The sequence below is a fragment of the Alligator sinensis genome, unplaced genomic scaffold (genome assembly GCF_000455745.1).
Source record: "Alligator sinensis unplaced genomic scaffold, ASM45574v1 scaffold233_2, whole genome shotgun sequence".
Taxonomy (NCBI): Eukaryota; Metazoa; Chordata; order Crocodylia; family Alligatoridae; genus Alligator; species Alligator sinensis.
In genome coordinates, this window is record NW_005841941.1 from 3,293,541 (window position 1) to 3,317,237 (window position 23,697).

The 23,697-nt window shown below is 43.0% G+C and overlaps 1 protein-coding gene across 4 annotated transcripts in view; it reads left to right on the forward strand.

Annotated features, from left to right (window-relative positions):
* Positions 1-23,697, forward strand: part of BARD1 (BRCA1 associated RING domain 1) — an 81,051-nt gene that overhangs the window by 38,714 nt on the left and 18,640 nt on the right. For all 4 annotated transcript variants that reach the window (XM_014518196.2, XM_025199373.1, XM_025199374.1 and 1 more), the window contains 4 exons: positions 5,782-5,862; positions 7,292-7,464; positions 21,015-21,123; positions 23,018-23,153. In XM_014518196.2, coding sequence (XP_014373682.1) covers positions 5,782-5,862; positions 7,292-7,464; positions 21,015-21,123; positions 23,018-23,153 — 499 coding nt within the window. The remainder of the gene's footprint in view (positions 1-5,781; positions 5,863-7,291; positions 7,465-21,014; positions 21,124-23,017; positions 23,154-23,697) is intronic.

A 23,697-nucleotide genomic window follows, 5' to 3' on the forward strand; every position in this document is an offset into this window, starting at 1 on the left:
CCCTAATCCCTGTTCTCCGGTCGGACGGGAGAAGCTGGTCCCGATTCTCTGCGAGCTGCTCCGGTCCTGGCTGTGACCGTCTGCCACTCTGCTGCGGAGGGCATTCCCCGGGCTGCTTCTCCTTTCGGTGCCTGGTTCTGCAGGGAAAGGAAATAACTGTCAATTTCATCCTCCGCCTCCCTGATCCCCCTCAGCCTGCTAACCTCCTCCTGGAGCTCCCTCACCTGCGCCTCCAGAGGCCTAAGATGGGCACCTGCTGGACAGGTGTGGGGGCCCCCAATCTCTGCCGCCCTCGGCCCTGCTGGGGATCCCCCACAGGCCAGGAGGTAGGGGGACATCAGCTCCCCCATGGGTTCAGTCTGGGTGGAGGCCTCAGACCAGCCCTGGTTAGCCTTGTCCCCCTGGGCAGAGGCCCTAGCAGCACTCCTCGTAGACACCATTCTAAGCTGCTGTTTGTAGACCTGTGTGGTGTCTACTTCCTACCCGTACAGGAATCTCACTCCTGGCCCTCCCGGCCCGCCTGGCACGAACACCTGCGCAAACACCGGCGCGCTCTCACAGAGCGCGCCTGTTTGCATGCTCTGTTCGCGCTGCGCGGCTCGGGAGCGCGGCTCCCTACCGGCTCAGCTATATGGGACCCGGGGGGCTCCCCCTCCGGATCCGGCTCAGCTGAGCCAGGTCCCTCTGCCCCACTTACCTTTGGGGGATCAGCTGTTGTTCCCCCCGCTGCCGATGTCTCTGCCGCTGCTGCTGCTGCCGCCGCCTCCTCCGGTCAGTCAGTTGGTTAAGGGGACACACGTGCATGCGGGACACACGTGTGCCTGACTCCTCTCCTTCCTGCTGCTGATTCCTGAGTGTTTTCTTTAAAACCTCATTAGCAAACATATTTCTTGAATGGTTCACCCATAGCCCTGAAATTTATTATAGTTGGTATTATGGAGGGATGATTGCTGGATGCCCATGTCATAGCCAACCCCTCTTTTTTAGCAGTTACGGATTGACCTTGATACTGAGTATTGAGACTATTGGCAAGAAAATGAGCTGGAGATAGTGCCTGATCCATTTGCTTTTTAATGCCTGTAATTTAACTCTGCCATTGTGTATTCTCTTTTCAAATTCTCGATCAGTTCCTTCCAAATTTCAACAGCATCAGCAATAAAACAGTAATTTCCTTGCACGTTGTTCAAGGCTACAGAAGTAGGCTTCAGGATGGTCAGCATATGTTCTGTTTCTCTTTAGCCGAGTGTTAAGAACTTTGGCTATGACAGTTTGTCACGGTGGGTGTCTACAAGCTCTGTCCGTGAGCCACTCACATTATTGGCAGACCCCCTGCCTAGGGCAGTCCTTTCTGCCTTGCCTGCCACACTTTTGATGTTACCATAATGGTTGTTAAATGTGGGAGGCTGCCTTAACTGTGGCCCTGCTGTACTGGGACAAATACACAGCTCCAAGCCATCCCTGTACTGTGGCCTGTGCCACGCAGATAACATCCAAGTCACCCATAACTCTCCTGGCCCCTTTGCTGAGCCGAATTTGGCCTGTGGCCCATATTTAGCCTCAGGCTCCACTGTGTGGGCCTTGGTCTCCTAGCCCCTTCTGCAGGCCTCTACTCCACCCCTCACTGGGCTCCTGGGCCTTACGCCCCTTGGGCCTCAGGCCTCGCTCAGTGGCCCTTGGCCCCTGTCTCAGTCCCCGCGCTATGGGCCTGAGCCCTATGCTTTACTGTCAGGGTGTACTCCTCCCCTAGCCTTTCCCTTCCACAGGGTATCCACAAGGCAGCAAGGCCTGAAGCTTTACGGTGCCCCATCATTGTCTTTCACTGGGGAGGCACTTCTGTCCCCATAGTTCCTGCCCTGAACTCTAGCTATTCTGGGAGCTGCTCTTCTCAGGCTGTGTGATATTGTTCCACTGACTCCTTAGACATAACTGCTGGCTCTGCTCCTAGGGCTTGGGCTTATCCTGGCTGCCCAGCCCTCATCCAGTCAGGTGGCCCCTTGCAGTCATGTGACCAGCTAATTGGACCTGACTGCACCTGTGGCTGCTCCACAGCCTGGCTAAACCTCTTAAAGTGGCAGGCACAATTTCTTGTCTGCCACACAGTTCCACCTATTTTGTCACAATTTTGTTCACAAATTGTCATCAGATTAGACCAGTTCTCAATATATCACTCAAAACAGTCCACTATTGAGTTCTAGCACGTCTTGTGAGAGAGTTAATTTGGTTCCAGCAGCAGAACAGCTGCTGCAAAGTGGTTGTTACAGAAGTATTTTGCAATTTCAACAACACTAGTCTTTATTTCTGGAGCACTGAAGTCTTTGGGTAAGAGGTGCATTAAATAAGTCCTGCAGCCATATGTTATTAGTTTGGGGCTTTTTTCACTTCTAGATTTCTTCTCATCTTTGATACATTTTCAGCATTGTCTGTGACAGCTGTGTTCTAGACATTTGTCAAAACTGTTCCTCTGTTTTGACGTTTCGCCCATATGCTATAATGGGGAATCATGAAAATGCCTATAATTTTGTCATTTCTTGCTTGATTTGGATGAAAATTGCAGGGATGGTAGCCCTTTATGAGGGTATGACGTCTGCCAAGTTTCAAGAAGATGGGTGCAGGGGTTTCTGGGAAACTGTACCTCCAACTGCCAAAAGCAAAACTCGTGTCACTTGCCGGTTGCGGCAGCCTCCTGTCATCCCGCACACAGATCTGGGGGTCCGTGCCACTGGGAGGGCTATGGGGCTGTGCTAAACTCCTCCTGGGAGTGCGGACCTGTGGATCTGTGTGGGGGATGACAGGCGGCTGCCGCCTGGGACCGGTACTGGATGCAGCCCGTGCCCAGCACTAGGAAGACTAGTGCTGTCATTGGCCCCGGGCAGCAGCATCAGCCTCCTGTCATCCTGCGCACAGATCTGGGGGCCCACCCCTCCCCGGGAGGAGTCCAGCAGCCTTGGGAGGGCAGGTTGAACTCTGTGGGACTGGTGGGGCCACATGGAGTGCAGCCCTGGCTCTCCCCACTGCCAGGCTGCACTCCAAGTGGCTTTGCCAGCTCCGTGGAGCTCAGCCTGGTGGCAGGAGGTGGCAGGAGAGCCAGTGGTGGAGCCGCTTTGAGCTCAGCCCTGGCGGGAACAGCCCAGTGGTGGGAGGCTTCACAGGCCCACAGCTGAGCCTTGTGGTGGGAGGTGGGGGAGAGCCACTGGCCAGGGCTGTGATCCGAGCAGCTCTGCCACTTGCTCTCTGCTGCCTCCCTCCACCAGGCTCAGCTCCGTGGGGTTGCGGAGCCTCCAGCCACCGGGCTGTGCTTGCCAGGGTTGCGCTTCAAGCGGCTCCACTACTGGCTCACCCACCGCCAGGCTGAGCTCCATGGGGCTGGCAGAGCCACATGAAGCACAACCCTGGCTCCAAGCACAGCCTGGCAGCTGGAGGCTCCGCAGCCCCATGGAGCTGAGCCTGGTGGCAGGAGGCGGCAGAGAGCAAGTGATAGAGCTGCTCGGACTGCAGCCCTGTCCAGTGGCTCTCCCCCGCCTCCTGCCGCCAGGCTCAGCTCTGTGACGCTGGCGGAGCTGCTTGGACTGCAGCCTGGCGGCAGGAGGCGGGGGAGAGCCAGGGCTGCACTCCAAGTGGCTCTGCCAGCCCCACAGAGCTCAACTCAGTGGCGGGAGGCGGTGGGAGAGCCAGTAGGGAAGCTGCTCTGAGCGCAGCACTGGCTCCGAGTACAGCCCTAGCCAGTGGCTTTCCCCCACCTCTCACTACCAGGCTCAGCTCTGTTGGGCTGCGGAGCCTCCAGCCGCCGGGCTGTCCTTACCAGGGCTAAACTCAAAACAGCTACAGGGACGTCAAAACAGTTTTGAAACGAAATACTTGTTGAAATTTCGCACAGCCCTAACAAGCACATATTACTTGATCATTGTGGACCTTGCTCCTCCCATGAAGACTCAGCTTAACAATTTTCCCCTCTAGACCTTTTGCACACTGTTCAATTTCTTTCTCGTACACTTTATCCAGCAATTTGTCTGCTATATCTGCTCTGTTGGGTGGACTGTATCCTTGTCATAATGACTGAACCATGCCAATGAAGTGTGTGTTCTCAACCATATGGAAAGGAGAGTTTGTTGCATAAACAAATTGAGCCGTTTTTCATTAATTACCTCTTGCTCTAGTCTGCTGGTTCTTATTTCAAATTTATCTATGGTTCTCTCTGGAGGATGATGGTGCTTTTTTATTTTTATTTTTGCTACAAGTGATATACTATATGACCTAGGCAGACAAGGTTCTATGTCCTTAGACCAACACGGCTACAACCTAAACCCCTGATACTATGTGGCATACATTTGACTGGAACAGTGGTATCATTAGCAGATACTTCTGAAACTATAGACAGCGATGATAATGTTCAAAATGGATAGTCAGCATCCTGTATGTTGAGGATGGATCCTCCTTAACAGAAGTCAATGCAGTCACTACAGCACTGCTCATTTAGTATTACACATTGCACTCAGTACTGCTATAGAAGTGAAACTGTAAAAGGAAGATCTGCCTATTTCTGCTGTTTCTTGATATCACAACTGCATTAAAAATATGATAGTTCCATGTAATTACAACTATACTTTTGCTCAAACATTTTTTATGAGAATAAGTAATCCAGAAGTCCACCCAGAAGATATGGACTAATCTATAGAGGTGCCTCTGTGAACCCTAGATTGGGCCCCTAATATAGTCCATGGCCTGTTGTGACCTATTTATAAAACTTTTCTGAAAAGGTTTTGTTGAATATATTGTCTCAAATAGTATATAATTAAACGTTATAATCTCTATTCCATGATGATATCTTTGATCTTTAACACATCTTAAATTAAAACTATATAGTAGCTTAATTTTTTTAAAAAAGAAAGCATTTAAAAAAATAAAAACTATGATTAAATAAATATTAATTTAAATTAAAATCCACTTTTTAAATTAAAAAAACTGTTGTTTTTTATCCAACCTGGTATATGAAAATTTGCTGTGGACAGCTTTAATAAGAAGGGAGTGGGCTGGGAGAGGGGGACACTAAACCTGGAGCCAGTTCTGTAGACTCTGGTGATTCTTAGGCTTCCCTTTTTGTTCCCATACTTTTTTTTTTCAGTATCCCTCCTCTTCCTACAAGACTTCCATCCATATACCTCAGTAAAACCTGAGTATAGTGTTCTGCCAGAGTGGAAATGAAATTACTATGGTAGAATAACTGCCAATGAGATAAGGATGCTGGAGGTTTTAACATGGATAGTAATTGAAATGTTAAATAGGAACACTTTTCCTTTGCTCTTTCTTCGAGTTGTCTGACTAAAATATGCAGACCCTTTTAAGTCAGGCACATAAAACTCTTTCACCTATGCATGCTTTTAGCTGGTTGTTTAGATTAGTTTGACAAAATTCTTGATTTGAAGTACATGCAATTTTTGGATAAATGTCCCTACTTTTAATCCTTGCAGTCAGTTCTAGCAAGTAGATTGCAATCTTCACAAATTCTGTTCCGTTATATATTCTGAATTATTTAGACCATCAAATGTGTTTTTCTGTAGTCTGATCCTGATTTAAATAAAATGCGTAGGTATTTCTGGCTAAACCATACAGATAAATAGTTTGTTTACAAAACCAAATGTAGAGTTTTGTCAGCTTGACAATTTTTAAATAAAAACCTGGACTTAACTTGCAATGAAAATGCTGCAGTAGAACGATTACTTCATTTTTCCATGTTGTATATTTAAGATTTTTACTGATGGCATTTTCCTACCTCCCCCACTTTAGGGTGACTTAACAGCTGTTGAACTTCTACTGAAAAATGGGGCAGACCCTAATGTTAAAGACCATGCTGGATGGACACCATTGGTGGGTATCAGTACATTTTGGTTTTCTTCCTGACCTTTTTTTTGACATTTCAGTCAACATTTTATTTTCTCCTTATCTTTTTTTTAATTCTTTTACAATTTGTTCTTTGCCCTCCCCATGCTTGGGCATGTCTGCATGTGCATTAATACACATTAGGCTGTGCTAATGTGCAGTAGCACAAGCGCATGCTTTTTAGGTGGCGCATAATGTGCAGTAGCCTATTTTACTAGGCATAAGCATAATAGCACAGTTTTATACGAGCCACTTTAATGCGCAGTAAAATAGGCTACTGCACATTTAAGTGCATGTGTAGACATGCCCTTTGTAACCTAAACATGAAGTTATAAGAACTTAATGTCTCATTGGGAGCTCTTTGGCTTGGCTTTTCACACTTTTCTTCCAGTGTGTTGATATTTTCCTGCCATAGTGGTGATTTAGATCTGACAATTTTAGCCTTTTTTTTTTTTTTTTAAGAGTAGAAAATGTCTTTCCAGTTTAGTGCCATTGCACTTAGAATCATAGAAAATTAGGGTTGGAAGGGATCTCAGGAGGTCTCTGGTTCAACCTCCTGATCAAAGTAGGACCATCCACAACTATATCATCCCAGCCAAGGCTTTGTCTAGCCGGGTCTTAAAAACCTCCAAGGATGAAGATTTCATGACCTCTCTGAGTAACTTGTTCCCGTGCATTAACACCCTCCTTGGAAACTTTTTTTTCCTAATATCTAACCTAAACTTCCTTTGCTGCAACTTGAGACCATTGCTCCTTGTTCTGTTATCTGCCACCACTAAGGACAGTTTAGCTCTATTCTCTTTGGAACCACCCTTCAGGTAGTTGGAGGCTGCTATTAAAGCAGCCCTCAGTCTTCTCTTCTCCAGACTGAATAAGCCCAGTTCCTTCAGCCTATCCTCCTAAGTCATGTGCCCCAGCCCCCTAACCATTTTTGTTGCCCTCTGCTGGAAGGTATCTTGTAAAGGTGGCTTCTTGTACATAATTTGATTAATTCCATTAGATCTGTAGAAGCTATCACTTTGAAATGCATTGAGGAGTGGAATTTGAATTTTAGCATGCGCATTTGAGAGAGATTTTTCTTACTTGTGCATATTTGAATTACATGAAAAGGATAGAGTGCTAGTCCCTTTTCAGGTACTGTACATTATTTTCCTGAAAATACATTTGACCTGATCTTTAATTAGGAAGTCTTTTCTTTTATAGTCTTACTTGCATGCAAGGTGGTTCCTGTTTTGTGTTTCCATTATTGCAAAGTTTTAGAGATTGCTGTTGCACTATCAAAATGTAATACAGTAGGTTCACTGAACATTGCAGACTGATATGCTTTGAAAATGAATGTGTTCACTCATAGCGACAAGCATCTGCTTTTAAATTCTGGACTTCATATGAATTTTGTCTTGTTGGTTTCACTGACTAGCATGAGGCCTGTAATCATGGGCACAAGGAAGTTGTGGAACTATTACTACAGCATGGAGCTCTGGTGAACACTACTGGGTATCACAATGACTCTCCTCTTCATGATGCTGCCAAGAATGGTCATGTGAGCATTGTTGAGCTGTTGCTCTTGCATGGAGCCTCCCACAACGCGCTGTAAGTAGATTTGTAATGTGACTCTCTATTTCCAAACTAAGTTTGGAAATCCAGGCTATATAATAATTAAAAGCTTTTAGTACAGTGCATGCAATCCATTCCAAAGTTGTTTCTTTCTAGGTTAAGTTACACATACCCCCCCCATATCTGCTTTTTTCTTTTTAACATAGAAGTTATTGTCCTTGTTTAAAGTTCCTGTGCCTGAAGAAGAGTGACTGCACCGGTAAGCATAAAAGATATCGCATCTACTCGAACCTTGCCTGCAAGATTATTTTAAGATTTTTTTTGGAGTTTGGCAGAATATTGCAAGTTAGTAAAAAGACTGATCTGAGTTCATAATTGAAACTTTTTACTGATCTAAAAAAGTATTACCGCTCTTGGTCAATTTGCTGTACTTCTGCACATATAACAAAGGTATGGGATTACTGTATCTGAGTCCATATTGGACACTTTACAAGAGGCTTTCACAGTTTCATCAAGACTGTCACCAATTTAATGAAACACTGGGTAGGTCATTAGATACTGTGGTGTTGCTATTTGTGTCAGCAGCTGCAAGTATAAAATCATGCATGTTGCCAATACATTACATGCCTGTAGAATATAGCTTTTTAAAAATAATTAACTAATTTGTATAAGGCTGTACTTCCCTGGTTGTGGTATAAAGTAGGGATTAGCAAGTTTGGCTAAATTTAGTCGGTCACAGACTTTAAACTTCTTGAAGTTCTGTTATAGAATGAAAATACTTTGCATAAAAGCATCAGAAAACACTCCAGTCTGCATGAAATTTAGTAGAATTTAAAAATTAAAATCTGAAAAATGTAGAGGGTTTTTTGTCTTCTGCAACACAGTTAAAAAAAATTGCACGCTGTCCAAGAAATCAGCTTTTGGACATTTTGGGGAATAAGTTTCAAATAATCATCTTTGTTATAAAACTTTTCAATAATGGCTGAAGGAGTGAGGAAGGACGTGCAGTGAAACTTTAAAGTGGCAGTAACAGACTTTGGATTTCTTTATTAACCCAAGGTTTCTACTACACTTGCTTTCAGAAATGGAAGAAAAGAACTTTTTTCAGTTGACCATTCCATATTGGCAGACATACCCTCTTTAGTCAAAAAGCTGATTGTTTATGTCAAGTGAAGAAAACAGATTGAAGTACAGATGTCTCAAAGAGAATCCATCTCATCACCACTGTCTGTAGCCAAATGCAGAAACCATATGTATCCAAATTCAAGATGTCTTTGAATTTAACACCACTGCCAATAATTAGTCTCTAAATGGAAAATTATAAATTTGTTACAGTTTTCTATGTATAGGGTCTAACTATTGGAGAGTTGCTTTAAATTTGTCTGCAATCACACGGGGGGGCATAGGCAGCCTGACCCTTGCACCTTGCTCCACTGTCACTTGCCCCTCCATGCCTGTGCTCCTGCTGCCTGTTATCCCATCTCCTCTGCCACTTTCCCTCCATGCTGCCTGCTCCCCCATTTGTGCTGTTGTCCCATGCCCCGATGTACTGCTGCCACTTCCCCTACCCCTCACTTCTGATCAGTAGCAGCTGGGTCAGTGGATAATTGGGCAGCAGTGCCTGTGGGGGATGGGGCTGTCCCACACTGCTGCTGCTGCCCAATCTCTGAACCAATCCCCAGCCTATGCTGCTGCCCATCTTCAGCCCAGGTTTCCCCCCATCCTGGACCTGCTCTCACTGGATCACTGCTGGCTCCAAGCAGCAGCCCCAGTAGCTCCAGCTCAGGTGCAGGCCAAAATTGGGGCAAGGGTACAGCTGGAATGCTGGTACTCAAAGCCAAGATTAGGCTTGTCCCCTGCCCTTCTCCCCCACCTCTCCCTTGTTGGTGGAGGGTACCACCAACAAGAAACCATGTATTAGATTCAAGTGGTAATTCCTTGTTTCAAGGATGATCTTTACCACAGCTCACTGATGGGCCTTGACGTGATTTAAGAGTACAATCTACTATATAGTAGATCCCCGATTTACGTGAGTATTGCGTTTCAGGGGAATTTTGTGCAAGTTGAATTTGTGCAAGTCGGGATGACTTTCCCTATAGGAAATAATAGAATAGTGAGGGGTTGCATACCCCGGACATACCTTAGTCATGGCTTTTTTCCTCCTTTTCTCGGCAGAACAGCCTTTAGGAGGCGCGTCTAGCGTCTCACCTATGCATGTTGAGATGCTGCTACCACAATGGCGGCACAGCTCCACTTGATTCCACCTGCAAATCTTGTGAGGTGTTCATGTACATATGCAAATCTTGTGAGCGTGAGCATATATACGTGAATGACGCTCATCTCGAGGGGCATCTTCCAGTCCAGACCCTAATAAAAAATCGCGTAAATGCGAGACGCATAAGTTGGAATCGCATAAATCGGGGGTCTACTGTATTGATAGTGGACAAATTCTTGTTCACCTCCATCTCATCAGGCATCTGAGGAGCTAAAAATTTCCAGATAAATGAGCTCTTTTTCAGATTCTCATGGGATATTAAAGTGGTTCTTAATTAGCTGATGAAACCTTTTTGAGCTATATAATTGCCTGAACAAACACCAGTTTCTCTTGCATCTATGTAAGCAGACTAACTTGTTGATATATAAGATGTGTTCAAACAGTATTTAGACTCTTTGTACAGATATACAACATGAAGCAAAATTTGGCTTTTGAAGTTATTTTTTAAAAGGTCCTAGTACTTTAGGGTACTAATGGATTGGAATAAAAGTGAAGCCTCTGTTTGAATTGAGTGGTAAAGTATTACTTGGAATAGTTCTATATGGCATCCTTGTAATAAGTGTGTAGTATAAAATACAGTAGCATAGTTAAATAGAACACAATGTTAAGATATTTAAGTTTTTATACTGCATTGTCCAGCGTGCCCCAAGCATGTTAACACCTACTGTGTTAGATGGTCTACATATATACATAACGAGAGAGACCAAAAACCCTAGTGACCAAGGAGCTTACAGTCTGTCCTGCTTAAATTAAGAGATAAAGAAACTGTTCTTTTAAAAAGGATCAGACTTGTGCAAAATCATACAGAAGTGACGCTGGCAGTGCCCGAGAGTAATAGTAGAGCTCTACATCAACTGCTCATATGTGAAATATTTTTGACTCTTTAAAATGTTACTTGGTAGTGGCTTTAAGATGTCTGAATCTGGTATATAAATAAACTTCACATCTAATGCATCTTGCCTCAAGCAGTATCATGTTTTCCTTTGATTTACATATAAGAAGTAGTTTTAATGTAAAATGGATTGTCTGTGTACATATTTTGTTTGATGAAACACAGTTAAGAATTGTTTTCATTTTGCAGAAGACCGGTCATGGGATTCTAGTGTTCACTGGCAAGAATTTCTCTGAAAATCTGTAAGATTTAGTAGTTATAGCACTTATTTTGCTGTTCAAAGTTTTCTCTGACTAGGAAAGATATGAGCTGCAAATGGAAAATATTATATGGACCACTGGACCTATTAATTGCCCCGCTGGTCTAGTTAATTTTTTTAAGTTAATCTCCTACACATAGCTAATTTATATTTTATAGCTGTGCTTGGTCTCTTGAATTCTGTCTTTTTCCTTGCTTCACAGCAAGCTAAGTGATTTGAAAAATTAGATCTATGCATTTGTAATTTCACAGTACTTCATAAATGCTTTCACTCAAATGGGCTATCTTGCCAGTTATTCATGCACAATAAGTTCAGCATTAGTAAAAATTGTCTCACTGCCTTATTTCTTTTAGGTGTATTAGTCTTCAGAGGGTACAAGTTTGATTCAGCATAATCCCAGGCAAATAGAAATTCTTTAGGCTAGATATAGTTTTAGGCACAGCTGTGGGCAGTGTATAGCTATAAACTGATATGCACCAGGAGAATCCCAGAAGGCACTGTGTCTTTGAGTACCTTTCTCTACTTTTCTCTTGCAAATTACATCCGTCTTGATTTCTGGCCTTGTTTAGTTGCACAAACTGGTGTTGCATTGGGTAGAAGATCAGGTCACGGGGGTGATAAAGCAGACTTTGTGTGTGCCCTCAGATCCAAAGTCCACATAGCCAATTCCAGGTTTTAAAAAGAGGGTTTTTATTATTTATTCTATGGACAAAATATGAGTGGTAGATGAATTTCGCAGAAGTGATTTAGGTGTTTCTAGTGGTAGAGGTAAATGATAAAAATGTAATATTAGGCATCGATTTTGATTAATTCCAATGAGTGTTTGGGGGTTATTATTAATTGAGGAAAAAATAGGTTACAGTGGACTACTATGGCTTGTATATTACAATGAAATATTTAGGGCGTGCACTATTTATTTTGGTTAAATGCAGTATTTGGTGGCCCAAATCGGAGACTTAACTCCAAAACTGTAACTTCACAGTTCTTAGAAGTTTTCCTTCATTATGTTGACATTGCTCCTTACTCCAACATTTTGTCTTTTCCTCTAATAATTTATTTCCAAACTTGTAGACTTAATTGTCGCACTGCAGTTTACTCTGGAACATGTGACAAACGGGCACTGTCAGTGCTTGAGACTGAACACTACTTCTGCCACCAAACTTTTCCCAAGTACATTTCTTTACCTTGAAAGTCCCAGCTGTTAGTCAGGTATGTAGCTCTCATCTTCAAGAGCAAGTACCCTACAGATTTGTCAACAAGATTACTTTTGGCTAGAAGCTGTTCATATATTCTGCTTGCAAGAGTTAAGTACATAAACAAAACCTCATTGCTCTTAAAAGGGCTCTTTGATCTTTTGCTCCTAAATCTAACACTGAGGATTGCTTGAAAGCTTATCCTGAGCATCTTGTCATGTATTACACATTCCATTGAGTCAAAACATTAGGCTTGAGATGCCTTCATGTGGTTCTGCTTTCTACTACCCCATCCTTCTGAGATTAGGTATGGACTCTTCCTAGATTTAGGTGTTTTTGCTGTTAGTCAGTCGTACCTTGATGCTTATGATGCTTATTTGAAATTCTGTCTCAAAGGACATGTTTGGCTTTTGAATCCCTAAATTTACTTGGAAAAATGTCTTTCTCGCCTTAATTCAAGAGGAAGAATTCTGTGGGCACAGATGATCTGCTTCATTGTGTGAAATGCAGAGTACTTGCTGTCCCTCCTGTTGATCTTGCAGGGCAATAGGCAATGTGTTCTTCTGGGACTTGAGAGACCTGGTCATGTGTACCCCAGTGATTCCTACACAGGATCAGGCCTTTCAGTCCTTGGGAGCATCTGCCCAAAGTGCATGATGTTTATTAGGATGCTTGTCTGCAGTGAATCCAGTGCTGTAGCTGTGTTACAAACATTTCAGTCTTGGCAGTTTCCTTCCAGCTGGCAGTTTTCTTCAAGCCTTACTAGAAAAGTAAGGCTGGAAGGGACTTCCAGAGGTCATCTGGTTTGATCCCCTGCCTGAAGCTAGATCACCCCTCTCCAAATCATCCTATAAAAATATATTTTCAGAACTAACAGCAAAACTATGCAGTCAACCCTGACACAACCACAAAGTATAACACCCTAACATACCACTGGTAAAGCAGGGGGACTGCAGTGGCTATTGTCCTACTGCTGCAAAGGTTGTTAAAACACACTCAAGAGATCCAAGGAAGAGCACCATGTACCCTACTACAGAGGAAGCAAAAACCCTCACAGTCCAAGCCAATCTGATCTTCTGACCATGGGATAAAATTCCTTCCTGTCCCCAAATATGGTGATTCATCTGATGCTGAGCAGAGGGGCAAGCCCCTCTAGCCAGGACTCTTTGGGTTTAAGTCCCAGGAAGAGCAGTGGTACACCCTAGTTAAAAAAAAAAAACAAAACAAAAACTCAGCCTTAGCTGCAGCTAACACCCAGTGCTTATAAGGAAGACAATACCTCCCTCTCCCCATCCTCTGACGCATGTAGCAGCAGCAGGGGAAGGGAAAATATCCTTCCTGGTCACATGTAGCAACCAACAAAGCCCAGAAACATGGGGAATGCCCATATTAGATCATAGACGTACCTATTCCTAGATCATCTCTGACCAATGCTTATCCAACCTCTTCCTGAACACCTCCACAACTTCCCTAGGCAGTTTATTCCACTGTCTCACTGTTCTAACTGTGAAGAGGTTCCTCCTCTCAACCCTACTTTGCTGCAACCAATCCGACCCTACTTTGCTGCAGCTTTGAGCCGTTGGTCTGCATCCTGATCTCTGCAGCAAGAGAGAAAAGGTGTTTTCCTTTCTTTTTTTGGCAGCCCTTCAGATACTTGAAGACTATCAAGCTCCTTACGTGCCTTTTCTGCAAGCTGAACATGTCTATTTCTCTCAGCTTCTCCTTGTGTGATTTTTTTTTTTTTTTTCCTTCTAAAACCTTTATCACTTTTTGTTGCCTGCCTTTCGACCCTCTCTATGTTCTCTGTGTCCTTTTTAAAATGTAGAGCCCAAGATAGCACACAGTACTCAATGAGGCCTAACCAGTGCTGAGTAAAGAGGCAGTATTACCTAATGCTTTTGTTGATGAATCCCAGAATTGCTTTCACCTTTTGTTCAAACACATCACACTGCAGACTTATTTTGAGTCTGTAATATACCAGGACTCCCAGATCCTTGCAAGCCTAACTTACTGAAAATGTTACTTTGTTGCCATGAACTCTCCATTATCTTCATTAAAATGAGATTTCTTTTTTTGAGTAGTTAATGTAAAATCTATTGGCTGTTTTGGCTTCTACATCTTGCATAGATGAGGGCAATGATTTTTCATGTAGGGTACACCCTGGGTTGCCTTGAGATCCTTTAATGGATACCATGGGAAGTGTGTGGGGGGGGGGGTATATATTTGGTAGCTGTGTTGGTCTGAGACAAAAAGAAAGTCTAGAACTCTTGGTTCAGAGATGATACCTTTTATTAGACCAACTAAGAAATAGCAAAAATGCTATTTAGCTATGCTATGCTATTTAGCTGCAAGCTTTTGGGTACACATGACCTTCCTTAGGCTGAGGGAAAATTAAAGATGGTACAGAGTCCCCATAGGTAAAAAAAAATAAACTTAATTTTTGCACAGAGGAGGATGAAACTGGAGGTCTGTTCTTCTAGGTCCATGAGAATGTCTTTGTGAGTTGCTCTTTGATGTGCAGATAAGGCAGGATTCCTTCCCTGTTGGTGTCAGATGGCAGAAAGGCATAGAGGTGTAGAAATCTTTCTTGTTGTTTAGCAATGAAGTTTAAATCCAAAATCAGTTCAAATTCGGCATCTTCCATGTTTCAGGGATGTATTTGGTAGGCATGTTGGTGTGGATGTGAGGAGATGAGATAAGCAGATAAGGGCAGGCTCAGGCTGCTGGCTGGCTGGCTGTTTCCCTGCCCCCACTGCTTAGCTCCTGTAAACGCTGTAATACATTTATTTTATGAAACGGGCTGTGGTTCAATCATAAAAATTACAGAGGGGTGCCCTGAGTCTAACAAACTTGAGAACAAGTGGATTGGGTGCTGGTTCCTATGTGTGCTTTCTTTTTTCTCAGACTTTGAAGAAATCTCTGTTCATGTGTTGATCCCTTTTTCTTCCTTGGATTGTCAGTTAGTTTCAAGGTGAAGGAAAGATTTCTGATCTGTTCTTGGCTGTGGACTAAACACATGCATTTTATAAAAGTGCCTGTGAATTAAAATATGCAGCTTTTGGGCACAGCAGTACATACAGGTCAGTCGCATCATCCGTGCATTTAACTTACGCAAATTTAACTATACATGGGGTGGGAGGGGGGCGGGGCTTAAGTTTGCATGCGGCGCTGCCGCTTACCTTGGAGGCCTGTTGTGGCAGTGACGGCCACTGCCTCCAAAACCTCCTGCTGTCGCCATGGAGCCGTGCCCGGAGCTGTGTGGCTGGCCGCCGGGCGGCAGTGTGGTGGTGGCTGGACGGCACGCAGCCATCCCCACTGCCACCCTGCGCTGTGCTGCTGCCGCCGCCCGCAGAGCTCTAAGCACGGAGCCGCATGCAAACTCAAAGCCCCACCCCCCTTCCACCCCATGTATAGTCACCGATTTTTGCCTTATGTGATTTTCACCTTTCGCGCTTTCAGAACCTAACCCCCATTTAAGATGTGACTCCACTGTACTTAGAAACATGTGACCACCTTCTGAAAGTGATGTCCAGCATAATTTTCTTCCCTATAACTTGCATAACTTTTTTCCCCCCTTTCTTTTCCCCTACTTTCTTTCATAAAACCTGTAGCTATTAATGCATGCCATAGCTACACAATTAAAATACTTGAGGTATATAACATAGCCATGCTGTATAAACTTTGACTCACGTCCTGGCATCATTTTGCTTCCTTGTTCAACCTTAGGATTTTATTAATATGCCTTAGTTTTTGTTGTCTGGTGATTGTGTACTAGATTGTGTACTAAAGTACATTGGTGAAAGGTAAATTAAAATGCTTTTAAAAATAAAAACTCCCTAATTGTCTTAAGTCCCAGTTGAGCAGATATATGGGGTAGATTTATAGTGTTTTCATTTGCACAGTTTAATTGCTGAAAGTAGTTATTCCTTCAATTAATTGCCAGGACCTGAGTTGAGGCTCTTGGGATTCTTTTGCAACACTTAATGGTATCACTATCATTCATTTAAAAGAAAAGGCTTTCAAACTGACCTGCCATAATTTAACATATATGTTCAGCCATCTGTTGTAAGGAAGACATTAATGCATATGCTAATATTTGGTTCTCTTCTGAATGTATTGTTAGAAGGAACCATCCTACAGTGCCTTGATTTAAATATGGCTCTGATTTAAAGAGAGGCCAAATGCCTACCCTGATGATGCATGACAAAGCAGGAACAGCATGACAGTATTTAATGGGCTGCAACTCCCAGGACTGGTCTGAGATTTAACCAATTATCTTTTAATCTGCAGCATTTGTAATATGCCAGCTCCTAGCTCATTAGTAATCCAGGAGAGCTAAGGGTCAGCAATATTGTGAAATTAGGGTATCTTGGCAAAAACCCATCAGGAATCTTTGACCAGGGATTCTCTTGACAAAGCATAAGTGTTAGCAAGCTGTACTTACTAAAGAGCAGCGATAAATAAAAAAGACAGGAAAAGGTACTATTAGGTAAGAATGGCCACAAAGCTATGATTTTTATTGGGTTTTCTTGGTCATCAGAAGGGTAAGACTAATAATTTCCGAAGCTTTCGCTTTGTCAAATCATGAGCATCTTGTATGGAAGGATATAAGCCATATACCATATTTACTCAACTATAAAATGAGGCTTCCCCCCATTCAGTTTGGGCGGGAGGAGGCTCCTCACCTTACATTTATGTACAGAGGAACCTCATTAAATACATTGTCTATCATTGAACACCTGCCAAAAGCAGCATGTGCTCAATAATGGAAACTAACTATGAAGTTGATTAAATGCAGCCAACACTGTAAAACATGTGGCCCATGTTGGGCAGACATGGTAATGGGAACCTGGTGTGTGTGTGTGTGTCCCTTAAGAAGAAAAAAAGGGGGGGGTGAGTATTTCCTCTGCAGGAAACTGGCATACTAGACCAGCACCAGGAGGCCAGAACCAGCCCTGACACCCTCCCCTTAGTGCTAAAAATTGACTTTTATTAGTAAATGTTTAGAATTATGAATCCAAAAAAGTTGATAAAGCTGGTAGGGGAGTACATATTGCCCGAGCGAGGGACTAACATTAGAGGGATGGGGATGAGGAGGGGAACGCAACTAGGTTACAGAAAATACAATGTTAGCCAACTAAGCCCGGGAGAGGGGGGAAAGGGAGGGGAGGGGGTTTGTGGCACTGAGAGAGAAAGAAGATACACACACCCCCGTTAAAATGGTCCGCAATGGTGGAGGAAGTGGTTTGAAGTAAGTGTCTCAGTCCACATAGTCTCATCGCGGGGGTCCTCTTCATGTGGAGTGGGGTTGTCCATTGCTGAAGAATCCTCTCGAAGTGAAGTCCATCTGGTACAGAGGGGGGGTTCAGGCGATCCCCTCTGGGTCCGGTCCGACAGCGGTTCGTTTGGTGGGGTTGGAGTACTGGAGGTGGCCCATGATGTGTTCCACGTAGGTGTCACGGGGCCAACGGATGGTGTGCTACATTTGATCTTAGCCAAAAAGGCCGAGATGCTGATAGGAACATTTTTTTTGGGTGTGTTCCATGTCAAATCAGCCAAATCAGTTTCAAGTCGCATCAAATGAGCAGAACTCAATCGTTCCAAACAACCATATTGATTGAGCAGGCAAAACTTAATTGTTCTAAACACCATGTATGGTGCTGCAACCAGTGAGTGTCCTACATCCCAGGCTCTCACTCTGGGACTTCAGATACTCCCAAATGCACTGACAGGCATCCTACATGCAGGCCCAAGCCCAGAGGACTTTGGATTTAGATACCCCCACTTGATCTTAGCCCACAAGAAGCTGAGCCATTTACACACTCACCACATTGACAGGTTTGGGCAGCCCATCTGAATAAGATGCATCATAGTGCCCTTTGCACTCAGTCCTCCTCAGCGCCAACTTTTTCAAGTCATGGTGAGCCACACATTTAATACATTTCAACTTCTTCTTCACTCCCACAGTTAAGCTGTGCCTTTCTTTCCCATTTCCAAGTCCTGTTTCTTCACCAGCCTTAAATGTGTGGTTAACATCACCAAGCGGGGCCCAGCAAGTTCACCCAGAATCCCTCTGTCACCATTTCCTCAGCCTGTTACATATGATTTGTATGGCCCTGCTCTCCATCAGGTGGACCAGGTTGCTCTGCACCTCATAGGAATATATATTTTTGGAAGATCCAAGGACTCATGACAAGAACACCTGTTTCCAGTCTTGAGTTGGGGGAGGGTTAATAAGCACATGGCTCCTTTGTGGGGGGGCGGGGGGGGGTGCGGGGGGGGATCTGGAGGACCCGCACATGGGTGGGTATCTGGAGTACACGCACATACTGAGCAGTGCTAAGTTGTGTAGTTATCATGGCTTGAAATGTCATCGAATATTGGGGCCCAGCCCAATGAACTGTATGATAAATACTCAACCTTTTGACTTTAGACAAATACAATGCATAGCTTATACTATTTATAAGTCGATATAAAAGTACTGCTTAAAAGTGTGTTTATGAAGTACCTGTGCTATTATTTTCAGCAGTTCCAAAAAAGGTAAAATGTATCACTTTTGGATGAACTAAGTCTATGAGTACCCATGCATGTTTGTTTCAAAGTCAGTGTTTTCAAATTTGCCCCTTGCTTCCGTGTGTTCAGGGAGAGCAGCGTCTGACAGTAAAGGGGGAGGGGCTGCAGGGGAAAAAGTTGGGAGGACAGAGAGCAAGGGACTACCTGATTTCCCCCAGATTTATTTTACCTGCTGTAGAAGTGGGAGGAGACAAATTCAAGGCTAACTTCCAATAATTAGGAAATTATAACAAATTTATATATTTTCCATATATCAAATCTTATTGTTGGGGGGTCATCTTGTATTCAGGTAAATATGATGCAATGCTTTTTCCTCCCAAATAAATATTTTACACAGCAGTGCCTAAAAAGGATGTTACAATGACACAGCAGGTTTTTATTTTTATTTTTTAAACCTCTATAGGTATTGTGCTTTCTGATGACTCATTCTGCATTCAGAAACCTGGCATAAATGCGTCAGCACTTCATTTCTGGTGACAAACTTCCCCTTCATAATGAGCTCGTAATACACCTTTTAAGAGTTAGAGCCACATAGGGTGGTGCGGAGAGGAGTAGCTGTAATAGCCATTATTCATGCAAAGAGGAAAGCAAGCAGAATACCTCCCAGGAGTGCTAGAGGGGCCATGTTTGTTAACAGCACCTGCTCTGTAGCTGCAGTGTTTTCTCCCCTAATTGCTGTCTAGTAGCTGCAAGGTAGTATGGGGAGGACTTATGGCTATGCTCAAACATGCCTATGATTTGCTGAAGATACAACTGTCTGGCTGGTGTGTGTTGTGCAGGATAAGGGGATTTTTGGGTGTTCCTAAGCATACCAAATAGCTATAATTTTTCATATGTTGGCAAATCATCCATGGCATACAATAATAAATGGAGTAGCAAATACCACCAAAACTTAACTGCTTAAAATGTAAAACAGTGCTAGCTTCCAGTTTAGTTCACATGGACTATACTTTTTCTTTCAAAGTTGTGGCTGTAAGAAGTATTTCATATAGATAAAAATTTGACACTGCTCTGTTGAAATCCATCAGCTACCAGAATTTGTCGAAAATCTAAGCAAGAAGAAAATAATTCCCAATTGACTGTCAAACTTGGATTGATTGATATTTCAGCCCTGCTATATAGCAGATTTGTACATCTCTATGTTCTGTAGTACAGTGATGCTCAACCACAGTGTTGCAGCACAAGATAAAAACCCAGAGATTTCAAATAGCAATCCATAATGTTAAATATTCTGACCTGTTGTGAGGTTTTTTGAGTTCTTTGGAAAAGAAGAATTGCTGAGTTTTTATTTTTTTTTACCCCATGGTCAAAAAATAAGTAAAAACTAAGAGTTGGCATTTTCCAAGGGGTGCCTCAAGTCCAACGGGTGCCTTTTGCCTCAAAAGATTGAGACCTGCTGCTGTAGTAGATAATTGTGTACCTGCATTGAAAATGTTGTTACTTCTAGTGAAGCATTTTTCTGTACTGAAATTTGACACGTTGCACTGTGTGTGTGTGTGTGTGTGTGTGTGTTTGGTCCATATATTTATAATCAAATGGTATCCAGGTTGTAGCCATATTGGTCTAGAAGAAAAGGCAGTCAGGACTCGTAGTAGAGATGATATCTTTTATTAGACCAACAAGATTTTTGCAAAAAAAAATTCTTTAATAGCAAACTTTGGGGCGCAAACACCCTTCATTAGGCATTGGAGAAAAGATTGTAAAAGGTCTCCTGGGTAGAAATGAAAGTTCATATTTCATAGGATTTCACTGAGGAGTCAGTAGATGGAAAACTCCTCTGGGCATACCTCGTAGCTGGTATGAACCGACTGCCCAGAGGAGTTTTCCATCTATTGACTCCTCAGTGAAATCCTATGAAATATGAACTTTCATTTCTACCCAGGAGATCTTTTACAATCTTTTCGCCAATGCCTAATGAAGGGTGTTTGCGCCCCAGAGTTTGCAATTAAAGAATTTTTTTTGCAAAAATCTTGTTGGTCCAATAAAAGATACCATCTCTACTACGAGTCCTGACTGCCTTTTTATAATCAAAATGCTTTTAATGCTATGGTGTTATGATTGTAATTCAATATCAGGGATAAATACTGTGCATTTGAAATTCCTGGTTTTAAAGAAAATATCAGTGTGTGTGACCAGCAAAACATTTAGCAAGCATGATGGTTTATTTAATTTAGCATACTGCTTACTCTCTTACTCTTCACACTGCAGGCAGCAGCTTCTGAATCTGACTCCATCCATCTTGGGTGCAATTCTTACTTGAATCTTTCTATGACTTTTAGCTGAAATTGCATATTAATAAGAAGGTGGAAAAAACCTACACAGCTAATGCATCCAGTTAGTTAAAAATCAAGTCACATTTTATTTACTTAAACCCATCTGTGCTTGTTTTACCAGTAATATATTCGGTTTGCGGCCTGTGGACTATGCAGAAACTGAAAAAATGAAGTCTGTGCTGATGCTACCAGGGAAGAATGAATCATCCTCATTTAGTCAATCTGTAGAAGTAAGTGGTGTGTCTAAAAAAATAAATAAGTAATAAAATATTATTTTGGTGTAAGTTCAGAATGTTTGGATCAAGGATGACTGCAGTATGTGGTTAAAAGTAATCTTGAAAAATAGTCGCAATAAAATTAAGACTGTAACATTCCTTAATTTTTTCTATTTATGGCATACACTAATACAGGACAGGACTGTGCAACTAGTGACCTGTGGGGTGCATGTGGCCTTTAAGGAACTAATTTGTGGCCCTTGGGCTCGTGCCTAGCTGCCACTTTCCCTGTTGTTCTGGAAGCACCTGGGGTCTCTGGTCTCTGTTCCCCCCCAACTTCCATTTCCTGCCCATGCTGGGGAACGGAAGCTTGTACTGAAGATAGAGTGCACTGTGGTAATGAAGCAGAGGTCAAGTTGGGTTTGTGCCTGCATGTGTGGTTCATTGGAGTTGGGAACAGACGTGATATGTGGTCCCTGCTGGTGAGGCCTAGGCAGCTAGGGGCTACACACCCCTTGGAAGATAAGCCTTTAGACTATACCACAGATGTCTATCTCTAAGAAAATGTGTTACTGTCTCTGAGTTGGTCTTGTTGTTTTAAAAACATGATCACACTCAAAAAAACTGTACTAGAAACTTTTTATTCTTCAGCATTGTATATTGTCTGTCTGCATCTTCCTCTCTATTTTGACACAGCAAGAAGTGCCCATGTTTGCTCTGAGTCGGTGGTTAGCCACCTTTTATAAGCCACGAACGGAATGACTTGGCTTCAGCCTGGCATGGGCCAGGTGGCTTTGGCAGCGTATCAGCATTTGAGGAGGAGAGGAGAGGAGAGGAGTCTGCCTTTGCTGGGACCAGGTACCTGGGAGTTGCACATGCCCCATGGCTGCTTTTCCCAGTCCCCTGCTTCCCACTTGCAGCACAAGTGTGGCTTTCAGCCAAAGGGGATCTGCACTAGGGCTGGGCGGCTTGGAGCTGCACCTGTGTTGTCACCATTTTTCCCTGTTCCTCACTCCCTGGCTGCAGTACCAGCATGGCTACAAGCTGCCCAACCCTGGGTAAGTTCTCTACCTGCTGGAAGTTGTTCCTGTGCTGTAGCTTCCAGCTGTCTGGTCCCAGCACAGATCCTCTCTGTCCAGCCTCAGCATAGGCACCAGCACAGGAAAAACCTTCTGCCTCCACAAGCCAGATCCAGTGGCTCCTTGGGACAGATTCAGCCCTCAGGCAAAGTTCAAAAGTATAATTATCTAGTCCTATATCCTCCTTTTAAAAAATATTCAGGGGAACCCACCAGTTGAAAGTAACTTTATGGTCTTGTGTTTTAGGCCTTTTATTTCCCCACAGCTAGAGTGAATAAATGGTGTGTTCTGAAAACCTGAAATACTGGACTAAGAATCTTATTCTTGTTTACCCAAAGGCCCCTTTTCAAAGCCAGAGCAATGTATGTGGGCCTTAGAGTAAATCCTACTTGGGTTTTACGTGTGTATGTTTCCCTGTATACTGGTGGTATTTCAGTGAGCACAGTTTTTCTTTTCTTTTTCTTCTTTCTGTCTTTTGGTACTGAGATTTACATGGTGGTGTTGATATATAACAGCTTCAATCCTTATAGTGCCATTTTACAGTAAAATGTTTGTGTGCGTATGCCATTTTAAAGCTAATATACAAAAATTGCTTTGGTATCATACATAAATTACACGGAGTACCTATAATGTCATAGCTTTCCCTCTAGAACTAGTTTGTTATACATACACCTTATTTATGAATCTGTCATGTAAGTCTGCCATGAGTAGTTTTTAAAAATGCTTATTATTAATAAAACCGTCAACCAAATACATTACTTTCTTTATGTTCCCAAACGTTTGGTTTAAGTAGGACTTAGCATTTATTTTCCCCTCTCCTCCTTGCACAGCAAGCAAGCCCAAACCACCCTAAAGATGGACCTGTTATTCTATTGGGGAGCAGCCTTAGTTCAGATAAACAGAAATTACTGAGCAAACTGTCAGCAGTTCTGAAGGCTAGAAGGTGTATGGAGTTTAACAGCACAGGTAGGTACTTATGTGTTTAAATGTATCTTGGATTTCTTTTAATACTGCAGGATTATACATATAGCCATTACACTGTTGACTGTTTAAGGCTTTGGAGACTGAAGTTGCATTTCAAATTACATGGAACGATGAAGTATTTAGACTTGTAATAGGATTGAAACAATATTAACTTTCACATTTATACTTTAAGCTGTAGGCTAGTACCTTTTAAGAAAGGAGTTCTGACACAAAAAAAAATCAGCTTCATTATGATAAAAATGGAACTAAGAAGAAAATTACTCACTAAAAATAAACCAGTCTCCAGCATTCCAGATCCTGGTTCCCAGCTTCTTGATGCAAGGCAGGAACACTCCTACAGACTCTTGCCATTTTTAGCCCCAAAGACATTGCTTGCTAGCAGGGTGAACTACTATGGGAGGTTTCCTGTTGGTGATGGTATAGTTCGCTCTCAGCTAACCTACTACCCTCAGAACCTTCCACTGCTCTTTTTAGACCACAGCTGGCAAAGATGCTGCCTACAGAAGCTCTGTGTGTATGTTTGCAT